General features: G+C 36.6%; 1 protein-coding gene across 10 annotated transcripts; it reads right to left on the bottom strand.

Moving 5' to 3' along the window:
- Positions 1 to 1,069: 1,069 nt before the first annotated feature.
- puf60 (poly(U) binding splicing factor 60KDa) lies at positions 1,070 to 16,161 on the bottom strand. Of its 10 annotated transcripts, none has more exons than XM_015395806.1 (12): positions 16,079 to 16,154; positions 15,454 to 15,546; positions 15,143 to 15,238; positions 12,810 to 12,899; positions 12,220 to 12,270; positions 10,947 to 11,108; positions 8,781 to 8,873; positions 6,478 to 6,691; positions 6,146 to 6,378; positions 5,610 to 5,724; positions 1,844 to 2,091; positions 1,070 to 1,766 (listed from the first exon to the last, which is right to left on the bottom strand). In XM_015395806.1, exons 3-12 carry the CDS (start codon positions 15,218 to 15,220, stop codon positions 1,467 to 1,469), a joined length of 1,584 nt encoding a protein of 527 aa, XP_015251292.1. In that variant the 5' UTR covers positions 15,221 to 15,238; positions 15,454 to 15,546; positions 16,079 to 16,154; the 3' UTR covers positions 1,070 to 1,466. The 10 variants fall into 10 exon arrangements, with proteins under 10 accessions (XP_015251292.1, XP_015251293.1, XP_015251289.1 ...); XM_015395807.1 differs by having other exon boundaries at positions 16,015 to 16,096; XM_015395803.1 differs by lacking the exon at positions 15,454 to 15,546 and having other exon boundaries at positions 16,079 to 16,161.
- Between the last annotated feature and the right edge of the window lie 3,208 nt (positions 16,162 to 19,369).

Below are 19,369 nucleotides of genomic sequence, written 5' to 3'. Positions count from 1 at the left end.
TTGAGGCAGTTCTGAAGGCAAAAGGGGGTCCAACCCGTTACTAGCATGGGGTACCTAATAAAGTGGCTGGTGAGTGTATATATATATATATATACACACAACAAATGAAATCTCTTAACAGGAGTATTACACAGGGTATTTATATAAATAGGTAATTTATTTATATTTATATATATATATATATATAGTGATTGCACATTAGTTATTGCACAAGGTATTGCAGTTATAGTGCTGTATTGTAAAGTGTAAAGTATTTATCTTTTTTTATTCATTTATTTTTATAAAAAGAGGGATTTGATTACCAAAAGTAAAATAGGTTTTCATTCCTGCTTGTATTGTTTCAAGCGTTGGGAACATTACATTTTAAATAATTTCTACAACAAACATTTCAGTCGGCGACTCCAAGAACAAGAGAAACTACCCCCTAAAAATATACTTTACATCTATTAATACACTTGTAAAGTCAAGTAATTAACTTCATCTTTGTATTTTTTAATTGACATTTATTCATTTTCGATAAAAAAAAAAATCATTTAATGAGAAATTGAAATGTGCATTATACACTAAAGGCATATTTATATCATCAGATAAAAACCACATTAAATCCACATACTCTAAGGTAAACCATTTGTCTCTGACACATTTTTGCCTATCGTTAGATTTTGGTCTTCCATATAACTAAAAAACTATCTTGTGACCCCACTTTGAGAACCCGTAGTCTAGAAGGTCCATTTCAAGAAGACCCTCAAATCTATCAGTGAAGGATTATCTTAAAGTCAGGTAAAGATTATGGACTATATCTTAAAATTACCTTTTTACTAGGCTGACTTTCAACAATCAAAATATATATATGCAGGATTTGTTGAAAACCCATGGATGGCAATTTTAAATCAACATGGTTAATTTTTCTAGATGATGCCCTCCTCCCAAAAATTTAATATACCAAAAACTACTTTCAACACCAAAATATTTTTAAAATGCTTATTTTAGTTCTATTATCTTTCAAATAAATACAGGATTTTTTTGTACTGAATGTAAAAAAAACAAACAAAAAAACAACTTTTTAGTGGACAAACGATAACCTTTAATCATAGAAAGAAAAAAGTGTTTTACATGTCCCGGCAATTTAAAAACATAACAAAGGAGCTAAGCAGGAGGAAAAAAAAGAAAAAAAAAAAACAACTAAACATAGTACAAGATCAGATTACAAAAATTTGAAACTTGCACCAAACGGGAGTTTTTACAGATAAAGCAGGAAAGAAAAATTAAAAAATGACAAAGATTTTATTTAAATCCCCCCCCAATGGAACTTTAATATTATTAACAGCAATTTGAAAAAAAGATGACAATAAAAATATAATTACAGGTTTCAGAACCCCGCATCTTCTAGCTGCAGAGAAGGATGGCTGAAATGACTTTTGGTGACAGGTGAATGATACGGGTGCTGGTAAGCCATTTCTAACACGTTACGCAGAAAGGTCACTGCTGTTAAAACGATCTTGGTCATACACTTCTGCGACGATTTTGCGACCTCCGAACCAGCGGTCATTCAGGGCCTGGATAGCTTTGTTCATCTCAGAGGCCGCCGAAAACTCTACAAAGATTTTGACTATGATTTCTGCATCTTCCTCCTCCCCTTGCTTCTCCTGGTAAATGATGACTCTGTTGACCGCGCCAAACTTCCCGCACTCCTCCGTCACCTCGCCCTCCAGGTCGTCGTCGATGTCCTCTGGTCCTACCATGTTCCGAAGCACCATCACCGTGGACTGAAACGAGAAAAGAAATCAGTCGGTACAAAAATAATTTCTGTTACAAACGACTCGCAGACACAAGCGTATGTCACCTCTGATTTTCGGAGCAACTTCTGCATCACCATGTGCCTGGCACTGCTCCCCGAGATGCTCATGTGCTCCTGGTCACTTAACATCTCCTGGCCTGTACCATCCTGAAGCGTCTCCTCTTTCTCCTCCTTCTTCTCTTGTTGGTTTGAGCCACCAGCTTGGTTAGACAGCACAGGAGGTGATGCGAGTACCGGGTTCACTAGACCAACTTGGGGAATCACCGGTATGGGAGGACGAACTGGAGTCACACCTTTACAATGAAGGCAGTGTGTAGATTAAAAACAGACAGTTTAAACATTAGCCATTGGAAACAAGAAAAAAAAAAAAGGTGATCAAATCGATAAAAGTTTAAAAGAAGAAGAAAAAACAATAGCAGTGTGCAATGATGTGTGTCAATTTAAATGACAGAAATGAGCCATATTTGGGAATGTCTGCATCTTCTCCAAATCTGTTCTATTCCATGGAACATTTGTATCCCATTTACTGTGGCTTTTCAACAAATTAAGCATTTATTTGGATACTGCTATGACTGCTTTTAAATGTTACATTTTTTTAACTCATCTTTTAAGTGTCATGTTTAAGGTGTGTTTTTGTGCTATAAAACTACCAATTTTCATATAAACTCAAAAACAAAAGGATACAACTGACATACTGAGCACATTTTTGAAGATGTATGAATTTTAGATTGGAGAAGAATGAAGTTAATAACTGCTTTACATAAAAAAGTAGAAAAAGTTCATGCTTAGCGCTTCTACTGTTCGACGGGGTTTTTCAGTGTTGTGTTTGTGTGATAACGGTACAAAGCAGAGAGAACCATGAGTTCAATGAGTCACCATACAACATCTAGGGCTTCATAAGATAAGTTGATACAATTTTCCACTTAATCAACTGGATTAAGCAGAAACTTTGGGGTCTTTACAGAACACGGAGAAGATCTAAGAGATTAAACTGATTTATTTAAATCTTGTAATTAATGAAAACCATGAGGTGGATGCTTCTCTTCATTATGATGTAAAATGAGCCTTAGTGAACAAACATGCTGACCAAGTTCAGATCATTTCAGATCAGAAATCTTATGCAGTTCAGGTTAATATATGACCTATACAATCCTGATTCAAATATTCAGCCCAGTTAAAAATGACAAGAAATAGGATTCTGTCCCATTTGATGCTTTTATAAGTACAGCTTTTTAGTGGGTACTTTATAGAAAACACCTTAACTGAAAAAGGCTTTCCATAAAATGATTAATAGCTTTAAGAAAATGGAAAGCCATTAAACACAGAAATCAAAGAAGGACTTGTAAATGAGCAGCAGCTCCACCCTTTCTGGCTTAAAGCTGTTCAGGCATGTTTGATGCAAGCGTCTCCAGGAGGATAATGAGAACGAGTGTTGAAGATGGCTTCACAAAGGCCTGTGAACTTTCCTCTCAATCCGTTCCCAAGTGTTCTCAGTGGAATTAGATCAAGAAACAGGGAGGATGGCCCAAAAGAGACGCTACTCTACTGGAAAAAGTCCTTTATTAGGTGGGTATTGTGTACCGAGACCTCAGACATGAAGAACGCCTACTGAAACATCTCCAGATGGAAAGCTGCCTTTTTGACGCCGCTGTCTAAGGTGGGATCTCCTCTTTATACCAGGAATGTTGAAAGGCATCAAGGTTACATAAACCTTTGCACCTAAACATATCCCATGTTTGCTTCTCCCTTGCAAAATGCAAACAGGCAATTATATGACAGAGGAGACAGCCTTCAAAGACCTGTGTTTGAAGCTCTTTGCTCTGAGACGCCAGGTGATGATTATTTGGCTGCACTTAACAGGAATGGATTTGATGGAGGATGGGAAAAGCCCAATTCAATTATTTTTTTTAGGTCTAAACAATACGAAAAATTAAAAAAAGGCCACCATACTGAGCTGTTGCAGCCCAACAATGCCATCAGCTTCATAGTCAGCGAGCATTATTTGCATTTACCACCAGGTCTTAACAGCATGAATAATTCACCAAAAACACAGAACGCCAATTTTGGCTTATAAAGGCTGTCTTTTCTTCTTTTTCTTTGAGGTTTTATGGCTCTAGTGGCTCGTTTGTTGAACAGTGAGCCGACAGGAGAGGGGGTAGGGGAGAGACATGCGGCAAAGGACAAAAGGTTGGATTCAAACCTGGGTCGGCCATGTCAAGGACTATGGCCTCCGTACGTGGGTTGTGCGCGCTAACCACTGCGCCGCTGAATCACACCCTAAGGCCGTCTTAAACTTTTTATCAGCAACTTCCAGTTAAAAGTTTTCAATAAACTGCCTGATGCATTTTTTTGCTCCCATTTCTCTATTACCACAGTGAAGCTTAACATTAAACTGGCCTAAAGAATTTGATCAGGAGGTCACATGATTTACACGCCAATCAGAGACCCTCCTTAATAGTGAAAATGCCACCAGAAGCTAGTAAGAAACATAAGAAACAGTTTTAATTTATTTTTGAAGGATCAAATGTTTTAGAAATGAGAAAAAAAAAATAGTTTCCCCTCCATTATAATACCTGAATTAAATAAAATCCCCCATGAAAATCTGAGACTGTATGTGAGAGAGCAAACTATCAAATCACAGCACTGAATAAACTATCATCTCCACTGGAGATTTCTTCTGTTATATGCTTGTTGAACCAGACTGACCTGTTTTAGATAAAATACTTTGTTTTATTTAGTTTTTATATTTGATCAATCTCGTTTTACATAATTTCATGAGTTTGAAAGCTTAGAGTTCAATCATTTATAGTAATTAAAGCAAAGTAGCACCAGACTACCACTACATCCCTGATGATTGAACACTGTTAGATGCTCTTTTCTCTAAATAGTGTTGTAACATACGTTTTAAAATAATAATCATTGACAGTCTACTAAATATATCCCAGGATGTTTTGATGATTATCAAGATGGGTAAATCACAATATTGGTTACAAATATTAGGAATTTAGATTTTTGTCAAAAGCAGTCCCAGTAGGAAATATTCTCTTTAAGGCCAATTAATAGTCATATTTTTTTCTTACCTTCTCCATACTGTCTTTTTAAAATATAATACTTGTTCATCATAGTACTCGTATAATAACCGGGACACCAGTACCCACCATTTTTTTTTTCTTTTCCCCAAACCAATCTGTATTATTAGACATTTCTAGTAATGGTATTAATAGCTCCCTCTGTACGCTGCAGTATAATAACATTACCCCTCTGTGCCTGTGGGTCAGTTTGGGATCAAGAATCATCCAGACTGAAAGCTGATGGTGGTTGTATTTAAGAAAAACACAAAGAAAAATGAAATAGAGCATCAAGATGAGCCATACAAGCATTACCCGCCACGCCAAGTCGTCTGTTCTTGACTGAAGTGCTGAGATTATTTGGTATTTATTTATTTCTAACTTTACTCTTACAGGTTTCTTGATGCAATTTAAAGTTTCTTATGAAGGCCAGGTAATTCTCTGGCCTGGGTAAGGTTTGTAAAAATCCACTTTAAAAGAAAGGAGGAAAGAGAGGAAGTGCATGTTTTTATTTTTTTAAGGGATTTTACCATTTCATTAAATATCTTTTTGAAAACTGTTTTTTTATAGAAAAAAATAAAAAAGTATAAATTTGATGGAGAATCATTTTCTCTGTACTGCGTTTCATCCACTGTTGTCAAGGAGTCAGAGATAAAGTGTTTATTACGTACAGCTGTCCAAAAATACTGTTAAAACTTAACATAACTGGGCTCCACAAAGGTGTAAAAACAGCATGTGCATACCTGTGATAACACCTGGAGCCTGTGCAGCCATAACAGCCTGAGGTAATCCTATCTGTGGTCCAAGAAGCTGTGGTGCTGTCAAAGCCCCCAAAACTGATGCACCAGCTACCGCCTCCTTAAGAAAGGTGGGAGGGGGGCCAACACATTAAGTAAGGGAAACAAACAGAACACAGCGAAAAGCAACACAGTGAAAATCAAACCACATGGCAAAGAGTGAACTCAACCTTTTCTCCAATTAGGGTCAAAATGTCGGTGACAAACTTTTCATTCTAGCGTTGTAATAAGTGACAAATCATCACGAACCGCTGGTGTTTACATGCTACATCAAGTCATCAAACAAGGAGTAGCTTTAAAAAAACAAAAGGAAATATAAAACTGATTTAAAAATACAAAACAAAAAATAACACACTGACATGAATTGCAGCCGAGTTCAAATCCTTTTTGGCTTACTAAACTACCTCTGCCTTCTTTTGACCCATAAACTCTCCTCTCATCTGTCCCTGAATCAAATCTAGCTAGATCTGAGGTATATTTACCTTGAAGGCCATTAAATCCCTTTGGAAGGGATTTATACTTGCCTGGGCCGTTATCTTAGCCGTAGCTGCTGCTGCAGCTACAGCCGCAGCAGGTGGCAGCCCACCCGGAGTCGTGGGGGTCAATAGGGGCATCGGTGGAGTCACTGCTTTGCCGACTCGCAAGTACTGACCACCCAGGTCAAAAAGATTCATAGAGGACACCGCATCCAGAGCCGACTGAGGCTTTTCATACTCTGTTGGATGGATTTAAAAGTAAATGCAGAAAAAAAAGAAGTCAGCAGCAGGGCATCAGCAACACAGGAGGATGAGAGAACGAGCGCCTTCCAGCTCACCAATGAAGCCAAAGCCCCTGTGTCGCCCTGATGTGGGGTCTCTAGCTAACGTGCACGATTTAATCCGTCCGAAGGCCTCAAACACACTCTTGATGTCGTCGTCCGACAGGTCCGGGTGGACGGACGCTACGTAGATCCGGTTGTAGGCACGTGCCTCCTCTGCCAGCTGGTCGATGATGGGTTGCGCCTGACCGATGTTACTTGGCCGCCCAACCTATTGCACAGATTAAATCAATATGGCCTCTAAACGTGGGGGGGGTTCTGGAACCGATGGAAAACGCACTAACGCAAAAGTCTATGGGAACAGGTTCATTTCAGTCACTCGCTTCAGTGAAATTACATGCAAGAGTGCTTTCTAAAGTTTATTTTTTTTCACTAATACTGGGTCCCAAAGCTGGTCCTCAGTTACCCCAGCCATGCTTGTTTTAGATGAGTCTCTGCTTGAGCACACCTGATTTAAATGATTGCACCAGCTCGGCAGCCGTTCCTTTAAGTCAGGTGTGTGTTACCAAGCAGAAACCCACCACACAGGACAGGGCTCCCTGAGGAGCAGGATAGGGAACCACTTATATAGACGATTATGGCTAAAGGTTAATAAAAACCCAAAGATCAACTTCAGAGAAAGTTTGGCTACTCCTTCAGACCACTAAAGAAAAGGGACTTATTACATGAGACGGTTATCTAGCAGGCAGCTTGGTAAGCAAAAAAATATGTCATAGTGGAAGAAGCCAAGTTCAAAGACTGTTGCATCTAAGCACACAAATTGAAAGTTTAGAGAAGAAAAAATAAAATAAAAGGAACCTGATATGGCATTCTGATTAATGCAATTAAAGCCCATTCCAGAGTTTGGCTGGGATTAATAAGGGGCAAAGAGTAGCACAAGTCAGAACTTCACTTTAATGCTAAAGTCCTGAGCAAGCTTTGATTGTGTTTATGCTGCCAATACGCCATTATACAGTAGCTGTAAGTTAGAAACAAGTTCTACGGTCGTCTGGAACACGTCAAATACATTGATTTGTGTTGGAGATCAGTTCTTGATAAGTCACTCATAAGTTATGCACAAGTTACTATGGTTTTGGATAAGCTAAACACAACTTATGAGTAACTTACACTTAACGCATGTCAATAGATCAAATAACTCACCTGTAACTTATGGCCCGCATATTGCATACTCTGGCATACGTTGGGAAATTTTGAGCATACACTTGCCCTATAACAATGTGTGCCAGTGTGCTTCATAACTTATCCCATAACTTATCAAATGCATGGCATACCTCAGGCATACACTGTTTAAATCATCAAGGTGTGAAAGGGGCTTTTGATTTTGATTTTCTCAGAAACAAATTTTTGGGTTTATATCAACTTTAAGCCGTAATCTTAATTTTCTATAGAAGATACATTAAAAAAAGACATACGTTTACATAGACGTAAGTTACCAAGACTAGCTCATGCACTGTAGGTTTTTTATATTATTCATAAGCAACTAAAGTAACACTAAACTGAATGGAGTTCAGTTGCGACACGATACGCAAATGTTTTCACAAAGAGACGAGCGTCTAAGTGGAATCTGTACAACAGATGAGGCGGCCAATTAACACCACCCAGGCGCAGTCCATCATCAGCACAACTTGGTAGCAGAGAGAGTTCACGCACCCCTGGGCATCTCACTGCAAATCCTCACTTAAACAAGCTACCAGGACATCTTGGAAGAGCAACACACACAAACCTCATACTACAGACATACAACACGTACCTGTGAAAAACAGAAAGACATTAAACAAGGAGAAGAGTTAGATTGTTCACACCTTACAACAGAAAAACAAACATTGACTATATGAATTTCCAAAAGCAGTAATCAAAAGTGTTTCCTGACCCAAGAGCATAATACATGTGTCCTGTTGGGTATCATTACCTACCAAACCAAAACTCACAGAAACAGACCAAAAAGAAAAGCAAACCTTTCCATGGTCTTATCGTCATATGTCTACATTAGGGACCAAAAAATATCTAATTTATCTTCGTATAAACTTTTAAACTAAACAAAAAAGTTGATCAAAGTTGTACATCATGATGTTGCAAACAAAGAATGAGAAATGTTACTGGAATATACATATATGAAAAGATCACATCCAGAAATAGGAATTTTATTCTTGTAATTAATACCATTTGAAACTAAAGTATGTTGACAAGGTAGAAAAATCAATAATTAAAACACCTTAATGCTGAACGAAGCAAAAGGGAAAACAAAATACTGTGGAGTTGTGTTGTTGTCAGAGATAATCTCATCTCTCTAAGCTTCTCACCTTAATGTTTCGTCCGCCTAACATGACCGAGTTCATCTGTTCCAGAGCCAGCTGAGCAGCTTCTGGCACGTCATACTCCACAAAGGCAAAGCCCTGCACATGTAAACACCGTTTGATTTAACACCAAATACAACTCAGCATCAAGGTGCAAAAGCATTCATACCCATTGAACTTTTCCTCACTCTGTCATATGTTTTAACTATAAACTCTTTTGCATTTTATTGGAACCAGACTACAGAACAAGGTTTAAATAGTTTTAGAAAAAAAGTTTATTTTAATTCAGTTTTGACTTCAGATTTTCATTTCCCTTTCAAGTTTTTATTATTTGTTAGCCAATTTATTTAGTTCTTTTTTTTTTTTTTTAAGGTGCTTAGCTTCAGTTAAGTTTCTATTCATATAAGTTAAAAGTTCAGTCTTTTATGAAATACGACTTAAATACTCGGGTCAAATAAAAATAAAATAAATAAAAGATAGAAAATCCCAGATAAGGACAAATCACTGCAACACAAGATGACCAGACTGATGTACTGCTCATTTTATTCGCGTAATGAGGTACAGCGAAACAGCAACTGGAAACTACACCTCATGCTAATGCATTATAATAAAGACGTAAACGAAAACTAAGCACATTCTCTGTCTAAATTCAGTTAGTTTAATTAGTTTGTACACTATTATTACGGTTTCAGTTAGTTTTCTTTTTGCAAAGTCCAGTTTTTTTTATATCAGTTAAAATGCTTTCTGATTCACGTTTTTATCTTTTCATTAGATTAACGATAACCTTGCTATAAATCTTATATTGCATTTCCAATCAGCAGTAAAGGTTTGCAACTTTTCTAGAAATGAAAATCTAGGAACAATTTTTTGCAAAACCTGTGCATTTCTATTATGCAACTTTACACTGATAACCCTACATAAAATACAGCGATTTGCATCTTGAGCTATGCCAGTGAAGTAGAAGCAGTAAAGGCCTGAGAGGTTTGTTGGAGAAGATCAGTAAATAAAAACCACTGCAAAGACCCAGGAACACAAGACGTCAATCTGGGAAAGAGTCATGGAGAAGTTTAAAGCAGCTAATGGAATGAATATGGAGCAGCTGAAAACCTGCTGACAAGTTAACGCAAAAACAAAAAATTAGTAGTCTTGATTAAAGCTAATTTATTTTAAAACACCAGTTAAAGTCCAAACTTTATCTGGGGTAATGCAGCTCTCAATGCCATCTGATTAAGAAGAATGAGCTAACATTTTTGTCTCTTGGTATCTAAAGCTCAAATAGGCATACCCCAGCACTCATATGTTTAACTGCAACAAGAACAATCAACAAAGCATTGATGAGGGGCATTAAATAGAACATAGACTTTATAGTTTGGTTTGTATTCTAGGGCTCCAACTAACAATTATTTTGATAATCAATTAATCTGTTGGGTATTTTTTTCGATTAATCAATTAATAATCAGACAGCGAAAAGTTCCTTAAAGATCTTTTCACAGAATTTAGATATATATATTTATGTATGTGTGTAACTGACTATCATCCAAAAATTAGTCACAAAGAGGAGAGCAGGGATCTGTTTGAAGCGCTGAATCCAAGGAGGAAATGTAAAGCTTTACTGCAGTTAGGGATGTTTATTGTACCCTTTTTCTGTAAAGCATTGTACAACAGGTAGACTTGCAGACTTCATTAGCTTTAAACTTGCGGTCAACAGAAATATTGGCACCCTGCCTTAGCCTCTCTCTGAATCAAACAAACAATCAACCCCCAGGGCAGATCCAGGTGATATTCATTAAACAATCATTCGGCTCCAGACACATGCCAACACCCACTTACAGCTCCACCCACACACGCCCATACACACCTCTTAACACGTACACCCTACACTTAGAGACACGACATAAAATCCATAAACACATATATATATATAGTTTACAATTTTGTTATAATTACTGCTATAAGTTGGTCGCTCTGGAAGCTAAAGGCATGTTTTATAGTCTCTATACTCCAGTTAACGATTAATCGAATACTGAATTAGTTGATTATTTCAATAATATATTATAGCCCTATTTCATTCCACTTTGTTTTACAGCCCTATATTTCAGTTTCTGGTTGCAGTGTGCCAAAAACAAGAAAAAGATCAGAATCCAATTAAACCATGTCCTAAAAGACACAGACCTTGTGTTTCATTGTAACTGAATCCCAAGACATGTCAATGCTCTTGATCGGGCCGAAGGGTGCAAAGGCCTGTCTGATGGTGTCCTCTCCGAGCTCATAGTATATGGAACCCACATACACCCGACACATAATCGCCAGCGCCCGTTGCCGCTGAGCTGCCACCTGCCAGTCAGGAGGAAATAACACACAATAAGCATTAGAGAGTAAAAGAAATGTATATTGACATCTACACACACACACGCACAAAGTATATAGATAAATTTGCCTGCTCTAATGGCCGTGTTTTCCCCAAACAATTGTCAAAGGCCAATTCTCAGTTTGGGGAGACCTGAACAGATAAATGGGAGTATAAACTGGGAACTTTGATCAACAGGGATAGCTCTTTTTGGGGACAAAAAAATAAAAATCACAAGTTGTCTGACAGGTGTCCCCTGAAGTTATTAAAATTTGGTTTATCATCTGTTAGTGTTGTTACGTACTGAGATATGGAGGCAAAATACACACAGAGGTGATCGACATGCACAGCCCTCACAAATATTTGGCTTCGGTAACTGACCTGGATTCCAGGGATGCAAGTAAGGTAACAAAAAGTAACTCTGGTGTTCAAAAGAAATCCAAACAAAAGTCTTGGAATTTTCTTCTCGAGTCTAAGTTGGGGGGAACTCTTTGTATTTAACTGATGACTTTAGCTTTTCATCTGCTTCTGAAATATCATTGTATACCAGCAGAGTTTTCTGTCTGCTATTCTACAGTATAACGAGTAGATGACTTGTTTTTTCACCGAGAAAAAGCTTCACACTGAGATGGCAAAACAAAACAAAAATAAAAAAAAAGATCCCTGACACAGAAGTTCTCTCATTTTGGTCCATAAAGGGATTGCTATCCCTCTTTTGTCTCCTGCCAGGAGCTGTTTTCAAAACAAGAAATGCATATTTTTCAAAGAGACGTGCCTTTTCTCCCTTTAGGAACTTCAATAAAAAATAAAAATATGTTCAAGCTAGATATTGGATTTAAAAAGTGCTAGAGCAGAAGGAAAAGAATAAAAAAAGCAAAGCAAATGAGAGCTTCCACAAATGGGACATTCATCGCAAATGCTGCAGACATGGGTGCAATGACAGGTGCTGCAGAAAGCAATGTTTCCTTATAAAATATGCATTCTTCGGTCAGATTAAAAAGGCAGGGATTGTTGCCAACGCAACCGGTAAAAGAAGGGTAACAGTCCTTTTCCACTGGAAATGCGGACAAGAAAAAAAAAATTTAATGATCTATTGACCGATTGTAAAGGTGAGAGAGGATCTCCAAAGCCCATTGTCACTGCTGCCATCTGAAAGACAGTAAAGATGAAAAAAGTGCTGAAAAGTCTGTTAGATACCCCTTTAGCTATTGCTTTTGCAAGAAAGGTCATTGCTCGGCTAGACAGACAAAAGCGGTTAAGCTAACACCATATGCAGACCCTCCCTCTAAACAGCAAAACATTCAGAGGATTTACCTCCCATCCCTAATTTAATAATTCACCACACAGCAGATAAAGCACGGCCCCTTTGAAAGTGCAAAGCATACAACATGATAACCAAAGCCTTCAGGACGATCATCTCCATCTGAAAAAAAGCAGAGGCAGATGGTCTACACATGTTGTGGTTTTTTTTTCTTCTTTTTTCGGTTGTTTGTTTTTTAATTTTTTTTTTTTTACAGCACGTGGGAGGTCAGGAGAGCAGACCCTCTGGGAGAACTAACCCTAACCCGATAGGCCAGAGTTACTCATGCATGGACAGCTTAAGGTAATCTGTCAAGAATCAAAACTCACTGATGATACGGCACATTACCAAGTGATAGGAGGGGGAAAAAAAGCTGTTAATATCTCACCTGAAGGTTAGTAAGCTGCTGCTGCTGATGTGCAATGGTCTGCTTCACCAACACACTCTTAATGCTTTGCTCCATGGCATACTTCTTCGCCTGGGAAAGGAGCAAAGTAATACCTTAGATTACCATCATCACTAACCAAACACAAATAAAAATGTAAATATTTCCATCATACGCAGAAGTCTTACACAAAAGAATGAAGGAGATAGGAGAAAAGGGGAGAGTTTTATCTCAGGCAACTTGAGTTTCTTGTCTACAAAAGGTAAAATTCTGACTTTATAACCCCTGGAGGACTCTGCTTAAATGCACTAAGGGTAATATTCAGCTTTTTAAACATTACTGGCAGTTTGCTTCTCTTAAAATTAGATGCAAACATCATGGGTCTCTTATTGTAAACATCTTGTTGCAGCATTTGATTACAAAACTAAAACATTCTAAGCTAGAAGCCGTCACTGGGTTGCTGATAGATTTTCTTGCACAAAAGTTGTGCTCTTTCCCCGTTAGACTGCTGCCCTCATAATGCCAAAGATGTTTGCCTATAATAACCAAGCAGATGCAGCTGAGTCATTTCATTTTTGTGCTCGTATCATTTTCAATTGCTAAAGAGGGTGAAATAGAGAAGCAAAATATAACACAGGAAAGAAACACCTAAAAGGATTCAGAAGACAAGATATAACATGTACAAGTATAGTGTAATTTTAAAGATAAGTTATTTACTAAATACATATTTTCAGAGAAACATGTTAATCTTTATTCTTTTTCCACAAAGATCCCTGTGCAATTCTAACCCTAAAAACGAAATTCGGATAACAATGTTTCAAAATATAGTTTGGTAGATCACTATATTATAATATAAACTAACATGGGTCGAGACAAGGATTAAAATGCTCCCATTTAAAAATAAATAGTCTGCAAATCTGAAGAGACAGGCTGTGCATAAACATCACTCAGCATTAATAACAGTGCAGCAGAGAGACCATTAATAATTTTACTTGTTACTATTCCGATCCATCACACACAAAGAGTTTTATATGGCCACATGCAGCACACAGTAGTGCAGTGCTGCTCCTCTGTGCACCCCTTGCTCAACACTGTTAGATGGAAGGCAAATAAAAAGAGGATAACTTAAAAATGTTCCTCCTCAAAATGAAAGCCTTGTTACAGTATCTGAAAACATTTCAGCGGGGGGAAACAGTTTTAGTCACAGCTTAAAGACTGAAGATCCATTTAAACCCGCAGTTGACCACTCTTAAGCAGGCACGTGCAGGCTGGCAGCACAACTTAACAACAAGCTAATTATCAGGTTGTTTCGCGTCCATTATTTTAAATATATCAGACATAATTACATTTAAATAGTGTCACTTCACCACACGTCAAGTCCTTTACACATCCAATCTAATCCGATCACACAGCTAGATTAGTTTAACGCTTTTATTTTCTATCTGAGGAAAACCAGCAGACTGCAACCTTACTCATTGACTCAACAGCAATCCCTCACACCAAAAAAATTAAATAATCTGCACAAAATTATCTAAAACAACACTAAACTTATTGTGCATTTCAATTTATGTATCAAGTCAATATACTCAAAGCAAATTGTTCCTAACAACCTCAATAAGTTGTTACATCCATGCTGATTTTATGCAGTTTCTGTCAACTTGAATTGAAGTTGCTGTCATTTTACACATCTCTGGTGTTTCTGCCATTTCCCATATCCACTACTGTAAAAATGGCCACAGCGGTATATTGATTATGTACTCTTCGGGTGACTGCACATTATTTATATCTATACAATCACTATACAGAACTATATTTCATTGTTTATTTTGTAACTCTGCAACTTATTCTGTTTTTTTTATACACTTTTAAAGGTCCACATTTGTGTGACCACTTTTGCTGTAATACTTTTGCTGCCGTAACACCACAATTTCACCACCATGGGACAATAAAAGGATTTTCTATTGAAAATTATAAAATTGTAATAATCATTTGTACAGCTTTAGCAGCAGAATTGGTTTAAAAGGAGGACATGCAGAAATAAAATCTCAGAAGCCCCTGATTGCACATGGGAAGGTTATTTCAGTGCCCTCACTCGAACCCTCCACTGCTAACAGGCTGTGATATATTTTAATGAAATTGAGCCAAATTAAAATGCTAAACAAAAGAATGTATACATTATATGCTATCTATATTGCATTACTTAGTGTATTACAACCCATTTACAAACCTGTAATCTAATTCAGTGGCAAAACAAAAATTGTGTATGCTTGTAGTTTGCCATTAGTTCTTTCATTAGGTGAAAAACTGATTTGACATCAGATGAAGGAACCTCTTACCCTCTGAAGTGCCTCCTGTTGTTCTGGAGTAAGAGGCGGCAGGCCAAGCTTGGAGCCTGTGCCTTGTCCATTCTCCATCGTCAGGGCTTCACCTCCCTGTAATTTAAAAATGGACACATTAGGATCAAACTAATAAACTGGAATCCGCAGCGATTGTGCAATAAGCCTATCATAACTGTAAAGAAACAATTCAAGTTTCCCCAGCAACAACAAAAAGCAGAGATTTCAGCACAGTTTATAGTAAGTGAAAAGAAGTTATGGACCAACACCCGGATTTAAACCAGGTGGACCTGGATGAGCTCCTTACTTACGCAACACTATAACCGCTGGGTCCACCAGACTGAGACAGGAAAGCCCCCAAGGGGAAGAAGACTGATGGGGAAGCTTTAAAAACTCAACAATTTCTATAGGAGGAAATAAAAGATGCCTTTAGACTAAGAGTAGAGATTAAAACAGGCAGCTCTCATCAACTTCAGAATGATTCATGTGTAGTTGTTCGTATTTCTAACAGTTCACACGATACGTAGGATCTCTAAACGTGATTTCCATTCTAACATACGCTAGAAATGCAGGCTAGCTATAGCAAGCTAATGTTAACCTTGAGTTTTTATAGAAAGGGGATTTGAAACGACATAAAAAGCGTATTACTTCAGTCTTTATTTTTAAAAATATCACTAGAAATCATTACGGAATGAAAAACACTTAGCTATGCCTGATTTGTATTCCGCTAAGGATGTCTTTGTTGCTAGCAGCAGATATAGCATTAGCTCACGTTGCTATGGCGCGTAAACCAATCTTTGTTCTTTTTTCTCCAATCCAGATACATGTAAATAGGTGCAAATGCAATATAAAAAACACTGCGCTTTACTTACTCAATGAATAACGGGGGTAAAGGAACCTCAACAAGAATGTTTATTAATTGCAAAATGTATTTACCGCAGTGTTCGTAACCGCCATGAAGCACACCTTCTAGAGAGGGCCACACTCCTCAAATCCCGCGAGACCTCCAATGTGAGATATCGCGATAATAGAGCTCCACACAATGAATGAAGCTTTCCTTTTAGCGTGATCTCATTGACTGCTAATAACAGTGCGGAGCGGAGCCTATAAGTCATTTCAAACAAAGGCAGATACATCTCAGTTCATGAATAAGTGGATTTATTTTAGTTAGTTCAAAACTTAGATCTCTAGAACTGGTTTATTTCGGTTCAAATGTCAAACAATTGACCTTTTTGTTTTAAAAAAATGTCCTCTTTCTTATATTTTAATTCTTCCTTAGTATTAAATATTGTATACTTTGAAAATTCCTTTGAAAATCTCATAGTGTTTCTTAAAGGTTAAATTCTGGTAGTCTGATGATACATCAAGATCAATACATAGATCAATTCACATGAATTTCTGTGATTGAAATTGTATTTGTTCAAAGTTAATTGGTTGTTTTTTCTTTATAGTGACCCGCTATCAATTGCTTTGCTTTGTTTCTCAAGGTAAAAAGAAAGTCCACCCTCTATAAATTATGTGATTTTGTGCATTAAATCCATGATAAAAACACATTTGGGCTTTTTTAGGCTCTGAAATAATCTTAATTTCACCTCAAGTTTACAAAAAACAGCAACAGTTTCTCCACTTCGATCACTTCTTTAAAGGAAATGTAAAAAAGATTGTTGTATGTGAAAACTCTAATTCACCCCTTCTCCCCCACCATTTAATAAATATTAGAAACATTTTTGGCAGCAGTATCTAAAGATCTTTGTTTTCTCAGGATGACTTTATTGTGTGTAAATTCTTGTGTCATTTACCTTTAGCCAGGTGTCAGACATGTCTTATTGTGTTATGCTTATTGATTTTTCTAAGTCATCATTTTTTTCTATAATCTTTTTGCTACTGTAAATACCAGATTTCCCTATTGTGGAACAATTCCGGGATTTTCTATTCTATTCTATTCTATCTCCTCACATTCGACTCCAGAATCTTTCTTCAAGGAGTACATGGTCTACTGAGTGACTTTAAAGAACCAATAAGCTAAGTGAAATAACAATTCCAAATCATAAACCCTAATTAGATTATGGGCATATATGTGTACTCTGCTTTTCTATGTGCAAAAGACATATTTTGCACATATGTGCAAAATGGGTTGTGATGTTAGGTGATAATGTTAAAGGCAATTTACAAAGCCAAAGTCATACCACAGTATTCCTTCTACAGAGAAAAGGTTTTCTCCTAACAAATCAACTTAGATGTTGGTCTGTATTGTCATGGACTTTCCCTCTCATTACTTTACCTTCACAATGTGCAATAACACAGTCATGTGCAATAATAGCAATTTAAGTACTGCATTGCAAATTGTAAATACCATTTATTGTATATACTGAGATCTTAATCTTATTCCTAGATATTATTTTACACAGTTTATATGGGAATGGTTTAATTTTACTTATCTTATTCTGTCTTATTACATAATACTTCATTTTGCTCTATTGTAATTGCAATCTTATTTTCCTCTCTTCTGTAAGCGGTTGCAATGCAGAAAAATAATTTTCTGCAAAACTAAATTACATTGCAGCAGTTAAAATGTAACTTAAAACATTGTTTAGACTTGTATCATGTAATAGGAGCTTTTTAGACAGTGGATCTGAGGTTTTGGATTGTTCTCTTACTGTCTTTATGCTGCATATACTTCACAGAGTATAAGGAATCACTAAAGAAATTTTCATTTAGAGAGGATTTGACTTAATATGTTTGCCGTTTTACTTGGTTTGTTGTGAGGCACTTTGAACATTTATTAATGTCTGCAAAAGAAACTTTTGAAATAACATTTTATTACTTACATTGTTTTTATTGAGTGACAATCTTCTAGAATTTGATTCCTGCTGAATTTTAATTGCTTTTTTGTTTATATATAGATATATCTATATATCTATATAGATATATCTATATCTATATATATATATATATATAAAATCAGCACTATTTTCATGTAGCCTGCATTTCTGGGTAAGAAATCCTTTTTTTCTGATGTCATATATAAACTTTCCAAGAAACAAACTTTGAGATTTTTATTAGGTTGGCTTTTAGTCATCATACTGCCAATAAATAGAGGTCTTTTAAAGAGCATAACCAATTCATCTATGTATTTATTTGACTATCGGATAAAATGATGTACCTCATAGTCTTTTAGCACACAAGTTAGTATTTCCACACATTTAAGGACTTTCATTTTGGTAAGTGTATTTATGCAGAACTGCCTTTCTTCAGAACGTCAGTCAGCATAACGTTGTCCACACAAACACAGACAAAATAAACACTTTGGTTTTTGTGTATTTTAATCATAGATGCTACAATATTCAACAAAAGTTAAACACATCCAAAGGCCAATATCATTCAACACAGTCACAAAGAAGAAAAAAAAGCAATCAAACATAAAATAAGACTGATATCAATGTCTCTTTATCTTCTCATACAGTGTGAACATTCATTTTCTTGGTCAGCTCTCCTTTTTAACTCAACTCTGATTAACAAAAAAGGCAAAATGCTAAAATTTGAATGGTTGCAGATTATTAAGACATGCAGTTTACTAGAACAGAAGAGAGTCACGCTGGTACTGCATTGTTTTGGGTTTAGTTGGCTTTTTAATGCAACTCCCCTTTGATAGCCACATCCAAGTATGTACAATCTGACTGTCTGGGAGAATTCAGGTCTCCTGTCATCACAGAAACACTGACGATTTAGACCATAGTAAGTACTGTTAGCAATGAATGTACAGCAGCATAATTGTTACAAATCTGCAAGCTTACAATCCCCATCCACCCTGCACGCATGTATAAAAAATGAGAAAATTTAAATGAATCTGGCAATTTGTAATCTAGACAAAAACCCCTAAAAAAAATGTTTTCAGATGTCTAAAGCTGCCGTTTGAACCTAAATACCCTTGGATGTTTTCAGAAGTATGCCTTATGCTCATGTTTCAGTTGTCAGGAGTGTAATGATTTCTAAATTCTTTTCATGTCCAAAATATTCAAGATTCTTATTTTTTAAAACAAAAATTTTCAGTGATCACTTAACTTCAGATCAGATTTTAATTATACATCAAAGCAACTTTATTTATGGCCGACCTTTCCGACAGTGCAATGACAAATAAGATGTGCAAGTAAGTTATTTGGCAATACAAGACCTCTTATTTTAGGGATGGATGGATGGATGGATGGATGGATGGATGGATGGATGGAT

The sequence above is a fragment of the Cyprinodon variegatus genome, unplaced genomic scaffold (genome assembly GCF_000732505.1).
Source record: "Cyprinodon variegatus isolate N-32 unplaced genomic scaffold, C_variegatus-1.0 Scaffold762, whole genome shotgun sequence".
Taxonomy (NCBI): Eukaryota; Metazoa; Chordata; class Actinopteri; order Cyprinodontiformes; family Cyprinodontidae; genus Cyprinodon; species Cyprinodon variegatus.
Note: the sequence above shows the minus strand (reverse complement) of the source record. Positions and strands in the feature narration are given on the sequence as shown.

Excerpts from the sequence above, each read along its gene's own strand:
- puf60 (XM_015395803.1), bottom strand. The coding sequence starts at position 16,099 with ATGGCGGTTACGAACACTGCG. Across the intron at positions 12,271-12,809 it reads AGCAGCTTACTAACCTTCAG|ATGGCAGCAGTGACAATGGG; the intron begins GTGAGATATTAA and ends ACTGTCTTTCAG. Across the intron at positions 11,109-12,219 it reads CTCTCTCACCTTTACAATCG|GTGGCAGCTCAGCGGCAACG; the intron begins GTCAATAGATCA and ends CCTGACTGGCAG.